Genomic DNA, 25,238 nt, shown 5'->3' on the forward strand with positions numbered 1-25,238 from the left:
GTGCAAAATAGCCAATCTGCCACTACCATGAAATTTTATACAATTATTACAGATTTCTGATTGCATTTTCACAATAAAGACTGGTTAGAGTTCGGCAGCTAAATGCTGCAAAGCGCTTATCTACACCTTCAGCATCAAGGTCTCACACCTATTTAGCTGCTTAATGGACGACTCTCCAAAGAAACAGGCTGTGTTTCTTTTGGAAGAGGCAGTGGCAGGAAAGCCTTGTCCTCCTAGTACAAGAACAGAAACTTGAGATGCTTCCTATGTACCTTCCAGGCATGTGGCATAAATGCAGAAGTCAAGGAAAAATGCTGTGCTGTATAGGAAGCTGATGAAGCTCTGATGGGCCATAAGCCTGACTGCAGAAACTCAGAACCTGCTGTTAGACTCCGTGTATAGATTCATTTTCTGTTAAATACAGACTTAAGGCATACATGTCCTTAAAAAAAAAAATCACAGGCTTGATCCACATTTGCATAAACCAGTGCCAAAAATGGAGTATTTTACTTTACAGACCACTGTGCAATCACCTGAAATGTAATTAGATGCCATCAGGCCTTGATTATAAGCTGATGGCTGAGATTTGGACAGCCTAGAGTCCTTTCCTGAACATTAGTATAACTTGGAAAAAAACATGTTTTATTTCAAGTAGGCATTTTAGTTGTAGGCCATAAAATAATGCCAAACACAAAATGTAGTCTTGTCTATCATCACTTTTTTGCAGTTGTATGCATGGAAACCGATTTCTCCCAGCTACTAGACATAAAAAAGTACCTGCATCTAAAGGTGCCATACTTGTCCTTCAGGTAACTTAGGAATGAAGGATAAGGAGAGAGGCTTTTGTCAGAAGTTCGAACAAACACCACGAGGCAGTTTTCCATCAGAACAGATGGATGTTAGTGCATCCTCCACTATTATTCCATAGAAAAATGGTTTAAAAATACTGGAATTTTAACTTGCTCTCTGTTCTTCAATTTGCTAAGTCTCAGAAACAGGTCCTTTACATCTATGACTACTTTTGACTTTTCCTTGTCAAAAGACCAAGATCCTGTGTTCCCAAGAGGCCATTTAGCTCTTACTGTGAGATTCATAGGTAGCTTGTGACAGCTTCTAATCAATTTCTGTAGAAACTTCAGATTATTTTCTTAGCGAATACAAATTTTTACAGTGAGGTGTTTCTCTGCTTCTAAAAGATGATCCACTAGAAGTTTAAACATTCCAAATCAGTTTTAGAAATAACATGACAAAACTGTGTCCACTATCCCCATTAAGTTTGCATAAGAAATCTTTGTCGATGCAAAAGTTCATCCTATCTTTATTTGGCATTTTCAATCTCTATAAATTGGTAAAAGTAGTAAAATTATCCTATATCCATATTAAATAGTTTGTAAGGTTGACCAGAGATTATTTCACATATCAAATAAATTCTGCTCATGCTCCTGCCAGCTCAGTTTTCCATCAGTGTTGGCACTCCCTATGTGTCTAGCCTAAATATATTTTCCCTTAAAGTACCTGCAAGCTATTTGTGCACAAACAAACAAAAACCCCTGTTCTAAACGACTTGAGTGTCCCAGGGATACAGCACTGCAGGAAAGCCTCAGAGGGAAAAGTCTGCCATAGTTCATGTAAACATCCTGTGGTCATCAGCACAGCTAAAGGTGGAATCCAACTCTGAAACCCAATACAATTTATGTACACAGGACATACCAGAAAATCTGGATTTAGACAGGTATAAAAAGGAAACATGAGAAAAATATTCTAGTATTTTAATTTTACTTTTACTTACTAATACATAGGTAAGCAAATACATCCCACCACAGGTCTACAGACAGAGATCTATTTTCTGAAACAATAAACTCTCTCTGAATGACCTAACATGCATTAGTGGTGAACCAATATTTCAACAGACAAATTGTGTTATGTGTAAGTCCTGAAATAAGGAGAATGTTTCAGGATTCTCAGCTTTATTAAAAAATATTTCAAGCTGGTAAATGAAAGGGTTTCCATCAAAAAAATTAAACTCTAAATCTCATTCTTGTAAATTCTACTGAATTTGCAGATGAATGTTCTGTATATAAGGCTTCTTTTTGAATCTACTACATCTAAATCTAATACTGAAGTCTATTTTTGGAAAAATGTGAAGTACCTTTAAAAAAAAAGGGAAAGCTAGCATGCAGAATGAGACTGAAAATATGCAAATATAAAGATAGAACCTTGACTTGTTTCTAGTGCAGAAGGGGATAACCAGATACTCATTGGATAAGCCATGGAATAGATGCAATGGAAATAGAACACTGAATTGAATGAACCAGAGTTAATGTTAAATGATGTCATGACACTAGCATAGATGCCATATCAAGTAATAGCATTCATTTTAGCCACAACTTACCAGATTCCACACTTAATTTTGGTTGAAAACTAATTTAGAGAAACCCTCATTATCTACTGTTAAAAGGTCCTCCCCCTAAATCACCATATAATACTTTTCCCCACTGCAGACAAATACTTACAGTAGCCCTCAAACTGGAATTTACAGTTTTTTGGAGGACAAACCTAAAAGTTCTACAAGAATATCTGTGAACTGTGGAGATCACCATCAATGGGTACAGAAGTCATCTCACATCACCTCCAGCAAGAGTCCACTTTTCAATTTTGTTTTTTCACCATTTAGTACAGTAGCAGCAGGGGCAGCAAATATCACCATTGGAAATGGGATGAAATTTGGTCAGGTTGTCTGTCATGAGTTTAAGAGTCCGTACCTTTCCTGGTATCTCCATATGGTTTTGTATCAGCAGTTTGGAAAGTATCTATCTGCTTCACATATGAGTCTCTTTATGTAACTCTCTTTTGGTCCTCAAAGCTTTTAATGCAAAAGCTTACTAGTAAAGTTCATAAAAAGAGATCATTCCTAGTATTCACGTGATTTTCCTGCTATGGAGGAAGATGTCCTACACGAGACATTGAAACCTGTGATTTGAGTCAGGTAATACAACAAATGTCACCTACAAAACTTCGTAGCCCTGGTTTTCTGTAATAATAAAAGCTGACACTATATTAGCACTTTATTAAAAGCAAATAATTATGACTCTCCCTTGTGACAATATAATGCTTGTAAAAATTCAATTTCAGCAAATTGAAATGAAAACTAGTCTATTAATCATCAGGAATACTTAGAGTTCATGGACTGAAGCTTATTTTGCATAAGTGAGAGAGTATACAAAAATTATTCAGAATCATAGAATCATTTAGATTTCAAAATACTTTAGGATCATCAAGTACAACCATTAACTCATCACTGCCAAGTCAAATCATATCCCTAAGCACTACATCTACGGGTCTTTTAGGTTCCTCCAGGAATGGTGACTCCACTCCTTCCCTGAGCAGCCTGTTCCAGTGCTTGACAACCCTTTTGGCAAAGAAATTTGTCCTAATATGCAATCCAGCCCATTCTGGTGCGATGCAAGGCTGTTTCCTCTTGCTGTATCACTCTCTACTTAGGAATAGACACTGGAACCCACGCTAATTTCTTTTCAGGTACTTGTAGATAGAAATAAGATCTCCCGAAACTCTTTTCTCCAGGATAAACAACTTCAGCTTCCTCAACTACTCCTCATAGGACTTGCACCCGCCATATGCATATGCACCCACCAATAGAATTTTTCAAAGTTTCCATTTAAATAAATTAGAACACAACAGCAATATTTAAAATGCCAGACTTAATAAAACAAACAAATCCCTTATTTTTAAAATGAACTCAGACAACTTTTTATTTGTTCTGGTTGTAAAAGTCTGGATTTCCCCCTTTGGCACCTGTTTTTAAACATGAAAGTTTAAAATCAACTCTGTTCCAATTGTCCAAACCACAGCAGGTAGCATAGTCAATGAATGAGACTATTCAGCAGGCTGACTACATGCTCCAGTGGGTACACTTGAAAAAGCAGCTCAGTTACACCTATTTTTGACCAACTATTTGGAAGATTCACCTAATTATGGGATACCAAAGGAAGCTCATGAACTTTTTCACCTTTGGGAAAGTAATAGTGGTTCCCAGTCTTTTTTTCCATGGTTTCTGCTTTATTCACTGTGGTTCAGGGCACTCTGACAGAAACCTTGAGTCCAGCAAGTGCAGAGGTAGGGAAAGATATTAAATAATCTAATAAAAATCAGTAAAAAAATAGAGCACAAATTAAAAACAAAAAAAAAGAATAAAAATAGTCCTTACTGGCAAAATATGATTACTTAGCATATTTATGTTTCTATTTGAATGCTGTTTTTAAACAAGAACATCAGGTACTTACTAAAATAGAAAGAAGACTTGCAGTAATTTTAAAAGACTAATGATCTATTTAAAATGCTTAAAAATAATTTTAAACATACTGTGAAATGACATGGACGTACAGAAAACAAGCCTCCATCCTCCATCACTCCCAGGAAAGTCTGACCGATTTTAATCCAAATCAAATTCTTAAAGAAAAGCTTCATAAACCATTGTATTGACACAACTGGAAGTGCAATCAACATCAACCAGAAGGCTGAAAATTAGCATCTTCAGCTAGAATGAAATGGAAACCTCTTTATCTGGTTATGCTTAAGTAGCTCCAGAAAGAGTTTTGTGGAACTCCCTTGTCAAAAACCAGAGCAAAATCTTTGCATTTACTCAGGGCATTCAGTGACCAAGCTCCTGGAAATTTTATTTTCCTGAACTGTGCAACAAGTAAACGAAATACTTCCATTCTTCCTCTCTGTGGAAGTCCTGCCATCAGCTGCATGTTTGCACTTTTAAACAGAACTAGTGAAAATACAAAGCTTTATATAATTAAACATTTACATTACCTAATGAGAAAAGCATTTGTGAAAGAAAGGATGCATATTTAATATATAAACCCAGCTTTGTGTTTTCAGTATCTTGAAAATGATTGATTTTAAATTAAACCAATAATAATAAATCTGATAGGAATTTCAAGATAATGCATTCATTTAAACAATATTTTTAGTTTTTACTTTCAGGAGCAAGGGAGGGAAAAATAAAAATGAGGGAGGAATAAGGTCAGGCCAACAGGATACCCAAGGAAAACATCTTTTCTAACACCAGTACTTCTGTCTGGTATCTTTTACTCAGTTACCAGAAATTCTCTAAGATGGCTGAAGATTGTCTTATCTTTATACAAGCCTAGTGAACACGGTGATAAGCATTGTAGTACAATGTAGTTAGAAAGCAATAATCAATAATACTATCTGTCTCAGAGGACTGTTTCATCAAAAACCCATGTCAGTCTCAAAGCTTGCTCTATAAGCTGTGTGGAACACATCTTCTTTTGAGGTTTCAGCATGGTTATTCAGTGTCCCTGCAAGTTAACTCAGCCAGAATACAACTATAAATATTTAACTGGGTGTCATCTATTTAAATATACTGCTATACTAAATAGAGCTCTTGTGATCAACAGTTAGTTGAGCTGAACAGAACAAACTGGTCAGCAGACAGTTTTGCAGTGCCAGAAAAAATACAGACCATCTTTCCATTGCTACTTAAAAGGAGGACATTTATTCAACCACAATTACAAGTGTTAAAAGAGTATAAGGTTTTAAAGTCTATAAAAAGAGTACAACGGGACTGTAGGAGTAACAGAGTTTGTTTTGGTTTGTTTGTGTAAAGATAATTCTTTATTATATCTGAAAATATGGATATAGATAGGGCTGCACAGCCCTGCACATTACCTCTACAAGCCTCTTAATAAAAAAAGGAGACATGCATTCTGAAACTCAAAATAAATCTTATTTATTTTTCAATTAGCAAGGTAAATATTTCCTTCACCAAGATGTTTTCTAATCCTGTGCAGTCCAAGCAGCTAGTGTTGGAGTAGAAAATATCCTCCATGTAAATGTTACAATAAATACAAAACAAACAGCAACAAAACAAACAAACAACCACCCAGATTTCCCACAGCTATCGGGTTAACAAAGTTTACCATTTTCTATTCCTGTGTGTCCATTTGACTGTGGGCAATAAAAAGCTGAAACCCCTCTGCATTAGTTTGGCTCGTCAGGTTCAGTGGAACCCTTTGTTGCTCTGTACTCCCACCAAGGGCTTACCTGGCTGCTGTCGTGGGAGGATGAGAACACTCTTTGCCACAGTATGACATAGTGGGGATAGAAAGGGACAGCTTTAAACCATGGAGTTGACATGATTTAGGAGTTTCCAAAGTGCCATAAAGCATACCACAAACTAGGAAATCCAATTATTCCTTTAATTTCATGGCAGGTTTTCAAACCTCTCATGGAAACTCTTAAACACCTTTCTTTAAAAACTTAAAATTGGAGACTGGAGAATTTATTAACCAGAGATGGTGCTAGAAGCTGTTAGAGTCCTTTGCTATTAGAATCCTTTCCAAAACTACCATGTGTTTTGGGTACAAGCATTTTAATAGAAGAAAACTTGTCACAGACTAGGACATTCTTCAAGGTTACTTCAAGCAGGTAAGAAAACTGGACCTGAGCCATAAGTAGCAAAAGAACTGAGTCCTGTTGTTGACAGTATTTTTATTTTATATCATCAATAACAAATTACTCCCCATTTTCCAGTCTACATTTTAAATTAAAGGAAAAATCTCCAACCAGCATATTCTTGACTCTTTCTTCACAACTGAGATTACTTATCCAAATAAAGGGAGTAAACAGCCCTCCACAGACCAGGTTCCTTAAGTACCATAAATAGTAATTATAATCCATAATAGTAATTTAAAAAAAAAAAACAACAAGTCAGGATTAAGACTAAAGGCCAATTTTAAAAATAAGACAAATTTCAAGTTAAAGCTGTGAGTGATTACTTTCAGATAACTCTGTTATTTGAAACTAAGCTCATGGCTTGTGCTTCGATGGTGTAAAAATTAAGATCACATACTCCAAGTCAAAACAATAAATATACTCACAGAGTATCCTCTGCATCAAGAACATAACTGGCCAGCTCCCAGCTACTGCAAGGACCTAGCACAAGCTTTTCAACCTTTTCTGGAGTTCTGCTTCTCAGCGTTTTTGTTTTTTTTTTTGAAGGGTGCATGACAGGGAGTGGTTTACTGTTTTATTACAATTTGTATTTAATTAAGATATTCCATACTTCTTCCTTGTAAGCAGTTGCTTATTGCGGGACTCACTCAAGTCACTTTGTGAGTAACTTGCAGGGCTGTGGTGAAAGTCAGTTCCCATTTCCCAAATCATGGTGTCACTTCCATGTTACGTGTTTCCACTGACTGTGGGAGTAAGAGACAGAAGCAAAAAGGGGTTTTGGAAAAGCATGTGTAAGTGAATGCTTTCCAGCAACATTCAACAACAATCTGAACACCCAGTCAGCAAATCTGATGAAACACTGCAGACTGCTGCAAATGGCACTGGAGGCTTTGACTTCAGTACCATTCATGTGGTCCATAGAGACTATTTGGAGTCTTTTTATTGCAGTTAAGCTTAGGACTTAAGCTACTGCATCACCATAATGTGGCTACATTTAAATGGCAAGATGCAGCCAGTACACTACTAAAAAGAAAGTTCTGAAGTAGCAGAATGGATCAAATTTTATTCCTGACATTCCATTACATTTGTGGAGGGGAGGGAGTGAAGATACCTTCATTCATAAGCAACAACTTTCTAAACCTGCAACTATAAACAAAAGCACCTGAAGGTTTGCACTTTGAAAACAGCTTTGCAAATAACCTTTCTAAGTTTACAATGCACTGTTACTGCAAATACATATACACAAGTCTGTCTATTGCACATATTTTTGCAAGGGGAAATAAATGGATCTACACAAGTGTGTCTGCTGCACATATTTTTGCAAGGGCAAATACATACCACAGCACACCTTTCATATGCACGCTTGGCACTAAATGCTTGTTAGTGCTTTGCCATATGAAATAGCCACGGCAACAGGGAAAACATACAAAAGCAGCGAGCTCCAATTCTAACGCAACTTCCCACACCCACAAAAAACAAAACCTTAAGCCAAAGAAGTGGCGTGAGATAGCACAATAGGGTGGAGCTCAGGTTAATCACAAGGACAACGGGTTTGCCTGTATATACCTTTAGACCCCACAATCATCCCTATTTATGCAGAGACACATAGAGATTATTCACCTTACTGCCCAGAGGGAGCCAAGGCAGGAAGCGAGGCTGCTGGGCAAATATCAGTGTAAATTATTGGTGCTTTTGTAACATAAGTGTGCCTGCTTTGGGGGTATTTATGATTTAGGCAAGAAATTAGCACAAAACTTTGTGTGCATGAAACTGTCTCCTGCTGTTCTTAACCAAATATTGTCAAATTAGCAACAACCACACTTCCCACTGAGGGCTGTATATTTAAATACTTTAAAAAAATCAAAAGCTATTTTTGGATTTATACGAACCAAAAAAGGGGCTGGAGCTGTGTTTTTTCAAGGAGGGAATAAACTTTCTACCCATATATTTGCTACCTCTGTCAAAAGTGGATGACTTGATTCTCATAAGAGTTTATAGGGACTAATTTTTTAAATAAAGCACCTTGAGAAGTTACACAAAAAACCTGAGGACAGAGTTTTTTTTTCCCTGAAAGACTAAAAGAAACTGAATACATATGTGGGGAGTAGAAATGCCATTTCAGATATGCAAACTCTCTGAAAATCACTGACCAGGTCAGGCATGCAAGCTTAATGGAGAAAGCAGGCTTTAGTCTGAAGACCCCTGCAGCAAAAAGGGCTATTTACAAAAATAGTACAAGAATAGTGCTGTACTATAGGATGGTTAGGAAGAAGAATAGAAGAAAAGAACTGTTCAACAATACATTGAATAAATTATTGCACCAGTTTAAGTTAAAACATTAAACTAGACCTCTAGTAAGCAAAGGTATTAGCACAATTGGAAGCAGTACAGACTTGATGGTCCACTGGTCCCTTTCAGTACAGTAACTTGTGTTCTAGGATATTTGCCATAATACATAAAAGCCAAAAAAGCTGAAGAGTGTGGAATTAAACAAAGACATGGAGCAGGCAAAATTCAGCCCACGTTAACCTGTCATTTCACAGGACAGCCACAGGGTTCAGGGCCACCAGCTCAGTCTTTTGGTTGGAACAGTAACAGGTGTTCCTTCTGTTCCTACCATGCATGAGAACTGACAGTAGTACACATTATTTGTTACTATTCCTATAACTCCTACAAAATTGAATACCATATATGAATATCAAAGAAGTCTGCAATTGGCAGAAGAGTTTTAATACACAGATAATTTTATGTGTAGGTATCTTTTCTTAAAACAAAGTGCACTATGTATTTAATTCTACAGTTTCATCCTTAATCAGCAAAGTTGTTTCTTGTCTCTTATTTTGACCTTCAGTTTTAAAAGATTATTCAGAGTCACAAATGATTCAGGGACTGAGAGTTACTGCCTATTTAGTATGGAACTTCAATATAATGATGCTGAATCATTATAAGATTTGTTAAAATAAAATAAAAAAAAAGTTGCAATCTGTCATTACAGCCCATTAAGCAAGACTAGTTTAACAAAATCTCTTAAGAGCTAGTACCATAACCAGATTTGATCCATCAACACTAAAATGAGCATTAGTTTAAATTTACTAAACTGAAACCCCCAAACATCACTCTGTATTAACACTTGCAAAATTAAGCAGTGTGGATTTCTGTACATTTGTTACAACCAGACACAGTAAAGTTCTCCTTCTGTAAGGTGAACTAGCATTTCAAAATTTCGTAATACAGAAACATTACTTGCATTATATGTGTAGTAGTATACCTCCAACATCAAAACAGAAGTCTAGAGATACAACATGAAGATAAATCTCCTAAAATAACTGCTTAAAACAATCAGGTTCTCTAACAACTCCCTTATTAACATCTTAATTGGTTTGAAGTTCTTCACTTGTATCCCAGTGAACAATTACTCTCATAAACAGTCTCTAGTCGATTACATAAATGGTCCCTACAAACTTTAGTGAGGTTACTCCTGAAAGAAACAGCTCACCAAAGTTCAAAATGTATAGGTCATTCCTTAAAACATTTACAGAGAAATTTAAATGAACACTTGGAATTATTAACCTTACTTACTAGTTCATAATTTTTCCTAATGCTACCTGTATCAATTCTAAAAACAGAGGGGCTATAAAATTTTAGAAAAAAAACAAGCTATGGGCAATACAATCTCATAAACAATAAGAAATCCAAGAAAATAATGAGAAAAAAAAATAATCAAAAAAGCCCCTTAAGAGAATCTAGGATGAATGCCCAAAATAGCTCTCCCCCACCCCTAAAAAACACACTTAGACACACACAGGTAATTACTGCTTACTGATTTTTGGGGAGGAGCTTATGTCCAGCAGTCACCCAACTAAGGGGAAAACCAGATAAATACTCAAGGGTGCACTTGAAATCATCAGCTTCTGCTCACTCACAGTGGCAGAAGAACTCCTCAGCAGAGGAGGATTCACTCCTCTACCACTCTGCCTTGGAGCTCCACAACATTTTGGTATGTCATGATTTCATTTTATTCTCTTTGGTTTGAAGGTAACTTCTTCAGGATGCCTGTTTTCAGTCTGTGGAGGGAAAAGGGTTGATACTTTAAGGGCCAGTGACAGCATCGTCACTGCCATTGGGGCTCTTTGTAAGGTTACAGGTAAAAATCACGTTTCAGCCTTGGTGAGATTTTTGCCACTGATGCTGAAGGAACCAGGACTTCATCTTTTTCTATAGCATTAGACAGAGATCATGGAAGTGTTTATGTATTTTCATTGAAAACTTTTCTTCTTTTCAGGAGTTTTGGTATATGGAACTCCTGAACTTACTTTGGAGGTCTAGTTAAAATAATCACTGTTTCTGAACACTGTTGTCTTGAATAGGGTGCCAATCAAAATTATTATTTCCTAAGAGTGAGACAATTGCCTCTAATCTATACAACAGCTCCATCCTTCAAAGAGATAGCAGTGATGATTCCCTTTTTCTTAGAGCATTTTTCAAAACTAGTGAAAGCAGATGGAAGTAAGCACAAAATAATGTTACTTTTAATATCAACAATTTAAGAAAACTCATCTATTCATGCTCCAAAACCAGAGCTAAACAGCTTTTCATTACAACAAACTTTCTCTATCTTCTCTAACACAGAACAGATTTGGAAACATGCATTTACAAGTATCTTTACTGCTGCTGTTTTGTCTGAACATTGTCCATGGTGGTGATGGATATTTTTCTGAGCGATACCAGAAACAATCCAGCATCAAGGGGCCACATTTTCTACCATACAACGTAAAGAGTCAAGGTAAGTTTACTATCTTTTAATAATAAACTAACACAATTATTCCGAGAGGTTCAATACATGAATAAAAGCTCTTTGCTTATACAACTGGCATTAAAAGTTCACTAACAATTTAGATTTATTGAAATAATTTTATCACTGAAGAAAGAATATAGAGCAGAAACAAAGTAACAGCCCCAGATCTCTGCTTCTTGGGAGTAACACACCATGATTGTGTACATAAAGATGTACAACATAATCTTCAAATTTCTTGATTCAGCACTGGGGTTTCTAGCAACAGACCTGTTACCTACAATTTAACCTACACTCAAGAAGAACTTTTACATATGTTGTCATGTTATCTGTACTCAAAACAGACCTTAGGAGTGAATTCAAATATATGATACATATGGGCAAATGAAGAACCCATTTAAAGCATAGAAAGACAAAATAAAATGATATATAGTTGTAAAAATGTGCCATAAAGTTCTATATAGCTTTTCAGGAGTGATTTAAGCTTATGCTTTAATCATCAGGATAAGAACATAGTAATATAACGATTCTAGCATTAGTATTTTTTAAAAACCCCTCTTCATTGCAGAAATTAGTCTTATGGCAGCTTGGATAGACAACACATAACTGCAATGCTACAATGTTCAATCTTATTTCTGATTATCCTCTCTGTCCCTTTAAGTCAAGCAGGTGGCTGTCCCTAATGTTTGAAACTATTTGAGTTCTGTTTTATTTTTCCATACTTAGGCCAACATCTTCCTTAGAAATCTCGGAACTCAAAGCCTCTGATCCATAATGACTATTCAAAGTTGTTGTCACTAAAATTAAGAGAAGTGAATCTTCCTTGTAAACATACTACCTTAGCCCCTGAGAATAGCATTATTTTCTTTCGAACATCTTCAGACTATTCAAAATAGCTTTCTTTTTTTGCTGTATCCCATCCACTTTTAGTTGAAGTAATCACATTTGGGAGGAAATGAGGAAACTGAATGAGGGGTTCAGAAAACAGCATTAGAAAATAAGCTTCTCTTCACCAGAAAAATGACATGGGCACATGTGGAGAGCAGAATTGCAGCTCAGGGCATTGCATCCACAATACCTTCATTCAGAGGTTTTTGATTCAGAATAGCTCTGCAGACAGTTCCTATGGACTGTCAGATGGTGAGCAGCACACATGGAGCCCAAAGAGACTCTGGTCTCATACCAGCTGGTGTCAGTACTGGCCCCATACCAACCAGCTACAACCCACATGCTCCAAGAACCTCTGCAGTAAGAAACAAGTGAGAGCAGCATGGCAGCTGGGAACCTTACCCTCCAAATATTTCCCTGGGCTGTACCAAAATACTGTCACAGTTTCATCCCTTGCCTACAGCACAAGGACTTCCTGGAACCCTAGCACTCCCAGATCAGATTTAGGTACATGCACATAAACAGCTGCTCTGAGGACTTGCTAACTAGAATTCTCACTGAGTTAAATGCTGCATTTCCTCCCTCCTCCCTCATTAACTTTTCATTGTGTTTTTCCATGACTTTACCCAGAACAGTTTACATATTTATACTATTTTTAAGTGAAGCATAATATCTACTTGGCTATCCTCTACCATACTTCACTCCTCCTCATAGTGGTTCTTCTTTCCCCCTCTATAGAAAACATTTGGGAAATGGGAAACCAGCAACAAATTAAGCAAGAATCAGGGTAGACAGAAAATGGTGTGAAAAGGGGAAATGAATTGTCCTAAGTTTTCACTTTTATATACGAACACAGAATCTAATGTGTCTAAATTCATATTTAGAACGAGAATGATTATATTAAAATCTGAGAAATAGAAAATGCTCTCAATTTAGGAAATGCAACAGAAGACTATATATAGCAGGAACAGCCTAGAGTTTTACAGACATGCAAGTCCAGTCAGTCAAAAGTGCTTGACAAATTTTGATTTGGTGAGCAAGCATTGAAATGGAGGATTGTTATTCATGGGACTGGAAAACAAGCATTCTATAAAGAGTTTTTAGAAGAATTTAAAGAGGGAAGATTGCTGGAGATCCTCACTTCTAATCTGAGACGATCTCAGAAGAGTAAAACAGGAGCCTAGAGAACCAAATCAATTCAGCTTTTGTCTAGTGAATTGTTCCATTTCCAAGTAGCTCAAATAGCAATGGCAAGCTTTTCATCATAGCTTACTTTCCCAATTTGATCACCAAACATTGACTTCTACAGATATAACTACCAATAATTTATCTTTTTACTTTGTACAGCTTTGTCAAAAACCATCCTGGAACTGAAATTTCAGTTTAAACCCAAACTGGTGACTCAGGACAACATAAAACAGATCACAAAATTTCTGCTGGCAACCAAAGACTAATAAAGCTTCATTTAGTTTGGTAAAATTGTTTAAAAAATCTTAGTCTTAACAGCTCTCCAGAAAATATTTTTTAAACCAGTATCTCTTTGGCTTGAAATATTTGAAAAGCCCAAGGTAAAAACAATAATTGAATGAGGCCTCACTATTCAGCAATGTTTAAATAAGCCATTACTGCAGGTTATGTTAAAATCTACATATTTAATTCAATACATATATGGGGTTTGATTGCACTAGAGAATGTAAACCAATTTTGCATCAAGGTATGTGCTGAGACATGTAAAAGAGTAGCCAATACATACTTCAGTGTTCTTGGTATAAATTCTACTTTATTAACGGATTTAGCAGTCTTTTCCTCAGTGGAATAACCATTGCTTTTAGGCAGCACAATTAAAATTACAATTCTAATCTAAAAGCAGCACAACTTTGGAACAATACACCTCACAGAAAATCTCTATAACAACATGAGTGCTTACAATGCCTTTAATATCTTAGGCAAAATTGGCAGGATGCACCATTCTGTGAACCCAGGACTGATATCTGCATCTAAAATATGGTAAAAGTAATAAGGAGATGTACTCTGACCTAAAGTCTGATGCAATTTGCCACCAAAAAAAATTGTCAATATATCACAAATAAACCACAGACCATGCTTGTTTTCTATGTGTAGCATTTTAACAGCTATCTTCCTTTTCATGGCCTTAAGAAGGATGAGATAGAAAGATGTGCAAAATATATTGGTTTGCATTTGTGCTGATTTTATGCATCAGTAGAAAAGAAAATGCACTCTCTGTACTTTCTAGATAAGAACAATTTCCCTGTCAATACACAAAGAAGGCAACCTTGCAGATCCAATAACAAAGCAAAATCACATGTTTTTCATAAGCATACCTCTATTATTTTAAAAAAATCCAAACCAATATGTAGAAGAATAGCTTCCTCTTTCACCTCACTTTTGGTTCAACAAGACTAGCCACATATTGGAATATGCAGTTTATTATCTAAGAGACAGATGCATAGTCATTGTATTAACTTTCATGTGTATATATATATATATATATATATATATATATATATATAACAATACATACACTGGTCTTTTTGTGAGAGACTGAAAGGAAAAATTGTAGCTGATGAAATTGCTGATCAATTTTCTAATAATATTTTCTAAATAAGCATTCAATACAATGTATTGCCATTATAAAAAACAGAATCCATGCTCTTTTTGTATCCTTCAGTTTTTATTTTCAAAATGACTTCTTAAATTCACATCCATCACAGATATGTCAGTTTGTTCATAATGCTGCCAGTTGTTGCAAACTGTTGAAGTAGTATCACAGTATCTGTGTTAAACTTGTATGTAATGTCCAACAAATCAGCATGCTAATTTCAACATAAATTTCCTGGCTCCTCCAAGGCACACATAAAACTAAGCAGTGAACTTTTTTGTTTATTTCTCTATTTGTGACATTTGGTTAAGTGGCTCCACCTGCTGTTTTGGTAACTAAGAAAATGAAGTAGTACTAAAAAAACCCATAATAGTGCCAGAATTCTGACAGCAGTAAAATGAATTATCAGTTGTGACCTTTCTATTGTGTAAATATTTTATGAGAGGAAAAAAGCCTTTCAGACAGTATCTGAAAATACAACATTCATATACTTACAAAAGAACCAGTGCCATGGGCCACTTTTGAAAGTAGGGGGCAGAGAAGAACAAAATTTTCACTACTTAAATGTAGCATCAAGTTGCTTCTGAAAAGCTGCTGCACCTGCACAGACAACTTTCTGCAATTTCATTCATCAAATATGATGATTCATTCATCAAATCTGATGACCTGCTAAATCTGATGACCTGTCTGGGATTTTTTTTCTCCTTACTTAATAGTCTGCATCTACTTGCACAGCATTTTCTAACCTCTCTGATGACCCTGAATGTATTGAAGCAAAAAAAAAAAAAAATTTCTAGAGGCCTTATATCTCACAATTCCAACAAATTTGCACTTGTTACTTGTAAGGGCCATGAAACACTTTTACTCTGAATGTCAGGCTCTTAGTGACCAACACAGCAGCTGAAACTTGACTTCTATGAGGTTGAGGTTAAATTAACCCTTCATGCATTTTACCACCATGCTACATTGTCTGCAAATATGTTGTTGATCAACCTGGCTGATCTGGTTTCCTCTCTCTTACAGGTGTGCAGCTAAGGGGGGAACAAGGACCCCCTGGTCCCCCAGGCCCCGTTGGACCAAGAGGACAACCAGGTCCTGCAGGAAAACCAGGGTTTGGAAGTCCAGGTCCCCAGGGTCCTCCCGGTCCCCCAGGACCACCTGGGTTCTCTGCGGTCGGAAAGCCAGGAGTGCCAGGTCTACCAGGAAAGCCAGGAGCAAGAGGACTAAATGGTGAAAAAGGAGAACCTGGACCTGTTGGACTCCCAGGAGCAAGAGGGCCACAAGGGCCCCCTGGCAGCCCCGGCCCCGCAGGACTGACTGTCCCTGGCAAGCCAGGACCACAGGGCCCTCCAGGAGCTCAGGGGCCAAGGGGTCCCCCTGGTGAGAAGGGAGAGCCAGGTATCCCAGGTATAAATGGACAAAAGGGAGAAAACGGATTCGGAATTCCAGGCCGCCCAGGTGGCAGGGGTCTTCCAGGCCCACAGGGACCCCGGGGCCCCCCTGGTCCTGCTGGGATAGGGAAGCCTGGTGAAAACGGCCTGCCAGGTCAGCCAGGTCTGAAAGGTGACCGAGGTTTTCCAGGTGCACCTGGAGCAGTTGGTCTCCCAGGTCCCCAGGGTCTCCCAGGTGAACCTGGAGAAGTTGGCATCGGCAAGCCTGGGCCAATGGGACCACCAGGAGCAGCAGGTATCCCTGGAGCCAAGGGACATCCTGGACCTGCAGGGTTGCCCGGATCCCCGGGACTGCCAGGTTTTGGAAAGCCAGGATTGCCAGGGATGAAGGGACACAGAGGGCCTGAAGGTCCTCCTGGCCTTCCAGGACCTAAAGGAGACCAAGGTCCAGCTGGTGTACCAGGAGAACCAGGGCCGGTTGGGCCACCAGGGAGCATGGGCCCTCATGGACTCAAAGGTTTGCCCGGTGAGAATGGCCTACCTGGGCCCAAAGGTGACATGGGCCCTGCAGGCCACCCAGGATTTCCAGGGGCCAAGGGGGAACGAGGCCTACCAGGATTAGAGGGAAAACCGGGATACCCAGGTGAGCAGGGTCTTGCTGGTCCTAAGGGACACCCAGGGCTCCCAGGTCCAAAAGGTGATACAGGTCCTGCTGGGCTACCTGGGCTGCCTGGTCCAATGGGTCCTCAAGGAGCCAAGGGAGTGCCAGGGACCAACGGTGAGCCAGGCCCCAGAGGGCCTTCAGGAATACCTGGGATCAGAGGTCCCATTGGCCCCCCTGGCCTGCCAGGAGCTCCTGGTGCGAAGGGTGAGCCAGGAGCACCAGGACTGCCGGGCCCAGCAGGCATTTCCACGAAAGGCTTAAGTGGACCCATGGGACCACCTGGACCCCCTGGGCCTAAAGGCAGCAATGGTGAGCCTGGCTTGCCCGGCCCCCCAGGTCCTCCTGGTCCCCCTGGCCAAGCTGTAATGCCCGAAGGCTATGTTAAAGCAGGAGAGTCTCGGGAGCTATCAGGGATATCTTTCATAAAAGGAGGCGTAAACCAAGCTCTGACAGGGATGCCAGTGTCTGCTTTCAGTGTCATCCTCTCAAAAGCCTACCCTGCAGCAACAGTCCCCATCAAATTTGATAAAATCTTGTACAATAGGCAGCAACACTATGACCCCAGAACAGGAATCTTCACCTGCAGGACCCCTGGACTGTACTATTTCTCCTACCATGTACATGCAAAAGGAACAAACGTTTGGGTTGCACTCTACAAAAATGGCACCCCAATTATGTACACCTATGATGAGTACAAGAAAGGATACCTTGACCAGGCCTCTGGCAGTGCTGTCATTGATCTCATGGAGAATGATCAAGTATGGCTCCAACTGCCCAATTCAGAATCTAATGGTCTCTATTCCTCTGAGTACGTTCACTCTTCTTTCTCAGGTTTCCTGTTTTCTCACATCTAATATCCCACTTACCCTGTCCTGACACACTCTCCTTCAGACCATTTTAACCAGGTACTGATCTGATTTGTCCTTAGCAGGTCATGCAACTTTTGCAACAGGAATGGAGGAGGGAACGAGTAATTGGAAGAGAGTGGTTCAACCCTAGTAGAAAAATATTGTATTGTTTTAGAGAATTGTCATAAAAATGTTTTGAATGATAATTAATTGACTGACTGAATGCAACATAAAAATTTTATGAATTAATATAATACAGCAGTCTCTGTCCTTTTTTCTTTTTTTTTTCTTTCAAAAGGAAAATCAGAATTTCTAACTATCACACCTCATAACACAATAAAGGATGCTAAATTATATTTCACTATACTGGAATTAACTGAAGGCATTTTATTCCAAGTAAATGGTCTCAAATACACCACAGTCACCTCAACTGAACAATACACTTCAGGAACATTTTAAATCCAGCGTCATCTTTAAGCTATCCAACAGGAGACAAGAACAACAACTCTAATAGAGTGCATATCATAATCACAGTTTTCATTTAGTTCTACTGTTCTTACTAATTAATAACTACCTTGGAGAAAGGTACATTTACAAATTACTACATGTTACTGAAGATCTAAAGTTTCACAATATGAAAAAACAACCAGATTTGAAGCCTCAAAATCCACTTGGCTTTCTTTAATGCACATTGATGCAACAAACTAGTTCAATATTTTTGAATCTCCTAACATTCTGTAACTTTCAGAGTACTATAAAACAACATTGACCAAATCCCAACCTTAAAAACATATCCTCACAAGCATGCAGACACATACAAAAACAGAATAGCTTTAACACCTCAAAACTGGAGATAATTCTTGCCCTGATTTTTCCTGAACCATTCATCCCTTTAAAACACAATAGTGTAAGGAATATATTTTACTTATTGAGTAAATTTATCAGACGATGGCAGTAATTAAACAGTAGACATAATCATATTTACCATACAAATACATCTCACAAAAAGCAGTCACTTCATCAATTTATTATGCTACTACGAAAATCAGCCTATGAATTACGAAACCTTAAAAGTTTGATCACACATTTCTTCCAATGACAGCTGCCATTCATGTGCTTTAAAAGTATCATATGCATGTATGATACATATATATCAGTTCATAAAACCTTATGAACCCTTAAAACTACCATAGTTGGCATCTTTTTTTTTTAAACAGAAGCTTTTAATCACTTGCACTGAAAGTATGTACACCTATATTTAAAATTTTTGTGATATTACCATTTCCTCATGAAAGCAGAACTTGAGGCTTGTTATGTTACATACATTCAAAATCAGCAATATCATAAATACTTGATAATATACTGGGATTAATAAAAAAGCTAGGATACATTTTGCTTGATGGTTGACCCATCACGAGCAAAACCATATTATGTTTTGGAAACTGTAAAGACCTACCATGAAGTAGGTTAAATTCTTTAAGTTTTTTTTTTTTTTTCCTTTCTAAGCGCTGCTAAGGAAACTTTTGGTTAAGGCAGTAATTCAGTAAATGAACATTAGCTAAACAGCACTTCCTGGTACTTAAACATAGCATGACCTGCTGCCTATCCACTCTACCAACTTGGAACTTTTGTTTCAGAAACAAATAGAGGAACTGGATATGGGAGCTGGGAAATATGACTAAGTAGTAGGCTTCTGGTTAATTACTTTACATATGGAATGTATGCCAAAGCACATGCTTGAAATTGTTGGAGATGCTTGGTGCTCAGCAGCTCAGAAGCACATTGCCCAGTGATTCCAATTAACTTAGAAGAAACTGGGCCCAGGCAGCATTCTTAAAAGCATAGTTCATTAACCCTTATCATCCATCCATCCATCCATCCATCCACTTGAAATCTGGTTTTGTCCTTTATGTCTTTGTTCCTTGAACATGTGGGACTTCAGGTAAGTTTACAGCTTGGAACCTCATGCCTGGCTTTTTAAAGTCTTTTCATAATTGCTCAGGTATTAAGTCACTGAAAAAACAACTCCAAAAACTGAAAAGCTATAGATGACACAGCAAATTGTGGCAAAAGCACAGCTTTGATTTTAGCTTTGGATTTTCAGTTTAGAGGGGATCTTAAGAAGGTCTGTGAGATTTTTAAGTTTGTTTTTTAATATTTTCTCCACAAGAAGATTAGCAATCTATCTAAAGATAAAACCCTTCCAAAACCACTGTTTCTTCTGGATCTTGGATATGAACGGAAAGAAAATCCAACATGAGATTCAAATGAAAACTTAAGAGCCTGTAATAGTACAAAATCACTTCTAAACAAGTACTGAAATTTCTGAAGCCTTAAGTGATCAAAAACATGAAGCACCCAAACAATCCCTTCTGTATTTAGTTGGAAAGCACAGCAAAGAAATCTAACAAATTTAGTTTTCACTTGCTTCTTTGGTACATCTTTTCACAATTGAGACAAATAAAGATATCACTGGCACATAAGCATTAGTAACTACTAATATTTTGCACAATTTTTGGAAGACTGTTTTTCTTTTGGCCATCTTTGCTTTTTGTTTCTTATATCTGAAGTTGTGTACAAAAGATCAAACATACATATCAAGACATCTAGATTCATTATATTCTGCCAAGACCATAAACTTGTGATAAAAAATGTGTATCCCAACAAGCCTTCTTATGGGCAATTTATGAAGTCTGCTGCCCTATCAGCCATGATGTTTTTACTTCCAAAATGAAATATAATCTTATAAACTGATTGAAAATATTACAAATACATAATTGTAACTACATTGCCACAGATGGTACAGTTTTCAGAAGTGGCAGGAAAATTACAGGGAAAGTAAGTCTTCAAGAGAGGGAAAGTAGCCTTTAAGACAAGGAATTTTACAAATTTCTGTTTTAAGAAGTTATACTTGGCAACATTTCCCAATAAAAGCTATTGATTTTTCTGTCAAAAAAATAATCAAATCTGAAATTTTTCAGAAGGAAATAATTATACAGTACTTCAAGCTTTTATTAGCTCTGAAGAGCACACTTTGTTTCCATAATATGTCCACATAACTTAATAGTGTAAAATACATTGCCCCGTGATGTTTTCTTTAAAATTGCTTTTACTACTATCTATAAAACGTCCACTAAATCCAATGCAGTCGAGGTAATGTTAATCAGCTTACAGTCACAAAATATTCCAGTAATAAGACTAAAGTACTGAGAGTAAAATGGATTCCCAAGTAACGTAAGGCTCAGCAGGGATATGAACTGCAGAGAGCTCTCTTACAGGTATTACTAGGTAAGAAATGACCACATTGCAAATATCTGTGTCCACTGCTATCTGACACCATGCTTTTCTGATAGTATTGTTTCATAGATTTTCTTTTTTTTTTTTTTTTTTAAATTATTTTTCACAACGGAATGCCTAAAATAACATGACTATTTGGGAGCCCCCTTACTTTCCTTTTGCAAGCCTCAGCTCTTCACTTTTTACAAGGAGAAGAGTGGGTTAATATCCTTCATCAAGCTGAGTCAGGACAATCATGCCTATCTGAAAGAGTCATCCAAAAAAAATATCATAGGGCAATTATCTAAGGCAATTACCATAGCTAAGACAATGAAAAGCAAAATCTATCAGACACCTGATTATGATCAAAAAAATTCTGTGAAAAAGGGAAGGGACATAGAGACACAAGGGCATACTGACAACAAATCAAAGTGAACTGCAAACACTCAGTGAATTTCAAAAAATAAAGCGGTCAGTCGTTCTGCTCCGCCACTGACAATGGCACCACTAAGACGATGTTTTGAGTTGGGAACTTTGCGTCCCCTCAACTGACCACTTAATAAGTTTACTTTTGAAATTTTACCTTGACTAACTGTTAATGAGCACTATTTTTCTCCGAAGGGTTAAACCCTCTACGAGACATGGAGTTAAGTCAAAAGGCTGTGGTTTTCAGGCCAGATTCTGGGTTGTGAAAGACACTGGGGTTTCCGGGTATGTAGATGTTGGGATCCAGGTTTGAGAGTTTCCCCAGGAAGTTATGTGAGATGTGAAATTGAGAAAAATAAATCACTGTCAGCAGTGATAGAAGATTAGTACCCTCATTCTGGTGTCACAGAGGGTCCTAAAGCAAAAAGAGATGCTTCATGGGAAAATCACTGGTAAGTGATACAGGAAGAAGTTATCTCTGGTTCTTCTGACTCCCTGTTTAGTGCTTCAGCTACTTGACCATGTTATTAAATGGAAAATAAAACCACTGTGAAGCCTCTCAAAATGATGCATGACAGAGTATATCACTTTCTTGTATTACAATATTTAAGTAGCACATATAATCTGCATTGTCTCACTTCTGATATTACAAACTTTTATCCCATAAAACTTGTTCCTATCAGTTACTACACTTCCCTATATTTTTTAACACTCTTATGAATGCATGTGCATCTGACAGAAGCTAGAAAGGATTAAGTAATATCACAAATTTTGTTTTCAGATTCCAGATTTACATATAGAAATAGGCACCTGATTGATAGATATAAGTATAAATGTCCAAGTGTACACACAAGCAGACACATATAAATAAAACTGAGAAACTAAGCAATTACTTGTATGACTTCAAAGTTTAGACTAACATTTTTTGGATCTCATTAATTTCCAAATAGCACTTTTAAAAATTCTTCTTTTTGCTGCATGATCCATGCCTTTTTAAAATAAGAGCTCTCACAGTTTGAAGAAGAGAATTAACAAAAATTCTAAAAAAAAAAAATATTACAGTTGATTAGGGTTGATTTTGTATCAGCAGAAAAGAAAGGATAAATTTATTTTTGTGTATGCGTGAGTTCCTAGGGCAATTCACAACTCCCAGTCACACTCTAAGCTCCAAGGGAAACACAGCAACAGCAACAAAACAAAGCAGTTTGGAAATATCTTGCTGGTTTTTACTATTTTTACCAAATTTGATACTTGGTATCAATTTCCATTTTTGCTTGGAATCCCTCTGACACAATTTTGTCAATTACATTTGAAAGGAATACAGAAAGTGAGACAGCTGAGGTGAACAAAAAATGAGTTCTAAGAAGGTAAAGACTGCACCTGCATCTAGTGAATGTTGCATCAACTAAGGTAGTTAAGAATTCAGAACTGAGGTGCATACAAATGTTTTACAAGAAATATTATTAAAAATTATTTCAATTAACTGTGTGCACACAGAATTGTTAGCCTTTATAATCAACTTATTATTTTGTATGCCTGATAGTAACTCTGAAGTTATGCTTGTGAAGGAAGGAAAATAATGTCTTGCTGAACAGCATCCCAGATGTTTTCCAATTCTAATTTATATTATAGTTTTATAATGTTGGTTTTGGGTAGAGAAACACTGTTATTAAAAAATGGTCTTCTGCAAATTTTAGGAAGTTCAAAACCTCTCTACTGTGTCAATACTACATGAGGAATTCTAATCAAAACTAGATTGCTAAAGAAAATCATCAAATATGAGTTAGTACTTGAATTTCTTTCCCCAATTCATTTCTGATTTTCTATATCATTACAAGATCATAAGGAATAGATTCAAAACACAGTTCAAGGGTATCCACATTAACATATCAATCACAGTAAGAAACCATTTTTCCTTCTAAAATGAGTTGCAATAGCAATAAAAATTGAAATATTGAGTGAAATAGCACATCAGAAATGTTATTAAAGATATCAAAGCAGTGAAATGAAACAGAAATAGTTATGATAAAGATGTTTTATTCCAGGGAAAACATTTGTTTACTATACAACTATTTAAAAACTTGAAAAATAAAAGGTTTGCTGAGTAGCCTACAGTGTACTTGCAGACATATTTGCTCTGGCAAGCACATGTAATATTTTCAGCTGTTACAGTGAGTCTTCAGTGAACCCACTTACCTTTAAAAGCTGATATTTTATAGTTATGTTGGATAGCAGCCACCATGTCCTTCCAGAAGTCATATTTTTTCTGACCATTATGCTGTAAGCATGAAAAGGAACCTAGTCATTATATCAAGTATCAGCTATTACAAGCTTTGAAACAGTGACAGAAATGCCATGAATTAACAAAATTATATGAAGTAAAACAGTCTTAAGACACTAGAATTCAGGACATCAGTATTCAGTAGTACCCAGATTAACATTGTGTAACTGCAGGCAAGTTATGTCCCTCTTAGAGGGTTACCATGAGAGGAGGAAGGGAAAAGGAGAAATGCTTAATATTTGTGAGGAGCTCTAAAACATTACAGCAAAAAGGGGCATCAGATAGAACAGGAACTTACAGCATGAGCATCCCATCCCACTGACATTTGGGAAAAAGAAGTGTCCAGGGCTGCAGATACTGAACTTAATTAGCATGTTGACATTATCCACAGCATGGCATTTGTACCACCTTCCACCTTAAGAACTGACAAATCCCTTCACTATAATTTAGAGGTAGTGCCCTTCTGCCAAGAACCTTACCCCAAACATGGTATAAAACACTCATCCAGAAGCCTGGCTGAGTAGCAGTTCATGGCACTGTGCTCTGAAAAATGCCAAACCCCAGCTCTGGCAGAAAGACAGGAGAAGGTGATCCACGATTGTGAACAGTCTCTCGCCATTCCTAGAAAGCTTCCCAGGCATAGCAGAGCTCCAGTTGACCTCAGCTCCGCCTTCAGCCTCTCACATGGGAAAGGAAAACCTCAACCTGCTGAGCCCAACAACACTCTCAAACACCACAAATTTTAGTAGTGATGAATGAAACAGATGCAATTACACAGCTAGCCAGTATTACAGAGTAGAGGATTAGCTACAGAGCCCGTAAGAGGTGCTCAGTTACAGAGTAACTTGTCAGCAGTAAAGCAGGTGGAATAGTCTTTATGTGTCATGGAAAGTATTTCTGTAATGCTGCTGCAGGCCTTCCACATTAGGATAAATTTCAAGGTAAGTGTTAGCAGTTTCAGGGCACTGCTGCCCTCTGTGCATTGATGCCTGCACTAATACCTGAATAATGAGCCATTCTGTAAGCATAAAGCATTTTGTAGCAAGGAAAACATTCAGAAACTGGAAAAAACCTCCAAGCCCAAACATTGCCAAACAAAAACCAAAAACATGTAGTTTATATATACTGAAGTAAACTGCTATTTCAGGCCAAACCTGCCATGGAGGCTTCCAGAGAACAGTCTGCCTTTACTTTCACAATCGGCAAGTCACACAAACAAGGTCTTTTGTGTATAACTGACAAGCGCAGTTTGCTTATCATCCATCAGCTCTACAGGTTAAAAGCAGGAAAGATATGGTGCTGTGGCTTTCAGAATATTTTTTTAATCCATTCCTATAGCAAACTGCCACAGAAATACATAAATGAGCTAATAAAGAGAAAAGGTTTCGTATGTCAGCTTCAGCTAGCCAAGGATGCTAAACCAAGGGTGATTATTCAAAGCTATGTACAGGGGATAGTGGGGACCATCTGTCTAGAGGCAATGCAAGTAGCCTAAGCTAGCACTCTTCTCAAGACAGACAGATTCAACTCTCTTCTCCCCTCACACTC

General features: G+C 37.5%; 2 protein-coding genes across 3 annotated transcripts in view; one reads left to right on the forward strand and one right to left on the reverse strand.

Moving 5' to 3' along the window:
- The window catches only part of NT5DC1 (5'-nucleotidase domain containing 1), a 125,870-nt gene that overhangs the window by 91,312 nt on the left and 9,320 nt on the right, over positions 1-25,238 (reverse strand). For both annotated transcript variants that reach the window (XM_015621776.2, XM_033512829.1), the window contains exon 6: positions 23,606-23,687. In XM_015621776.2, coding sequence (XP_015477262.1) covers positions 23,606-23,687 — 82 coding nt within the window. The remainder of the gene's footprint in view (positions 1-23,605; positions 23,688-25,238) is intronic.
- On the forward strand, positions 10,363-17,961 carry COL10A1 (collagen type X alpha 1 chain). The gene is made up of 3 exons (XM_015621775.2): positions 10,363-10,501; positions 11,134-11,287; positions 15,828-17,961. The coding sequence occupies exons 2-3, from the start codon at positions 11,149-11,151 to the stop codon at positions 17,711-17,713; spliced, it is 2,025 nt and encodes a 674-aa protein (XP_015477261.1). The 5' UTR covers positions 10,363-10,501; positions 11,134-11,148; the 3' UTR covers positions 17,714-17,961.

The sequence above is a fragment of the Parus major genome, chromosome 3 (assembly GCF_001522545.3).
Source record: "Parus major isolate Abel chromosome 3, Parus_major1.1, whole genome shotgun sequence".
Taxonomy (NCBI): Eukaryota; Metazoa; Chordata; class Aves; order Passeriformes; family Paridae; genus Parus; species Parus major.

Bases quoted from the DNA above. Each gene is read 5' to 3' on its own strand.
- COL10A1 (XM_015621775.2), top strand. From the start codon at position 11,149: ATGCATTTACAAGTATCTTTACTGCTGCTGTTTTGTCTGAACATTGTC. The intron at 11,288-15,827 runs GTAAGTTTACTA...TCTCTCTTACAG, and splicing joins ATACAACGTAAAGAGTCAAG to GTGTGCAGCTAAGGGGGGAA.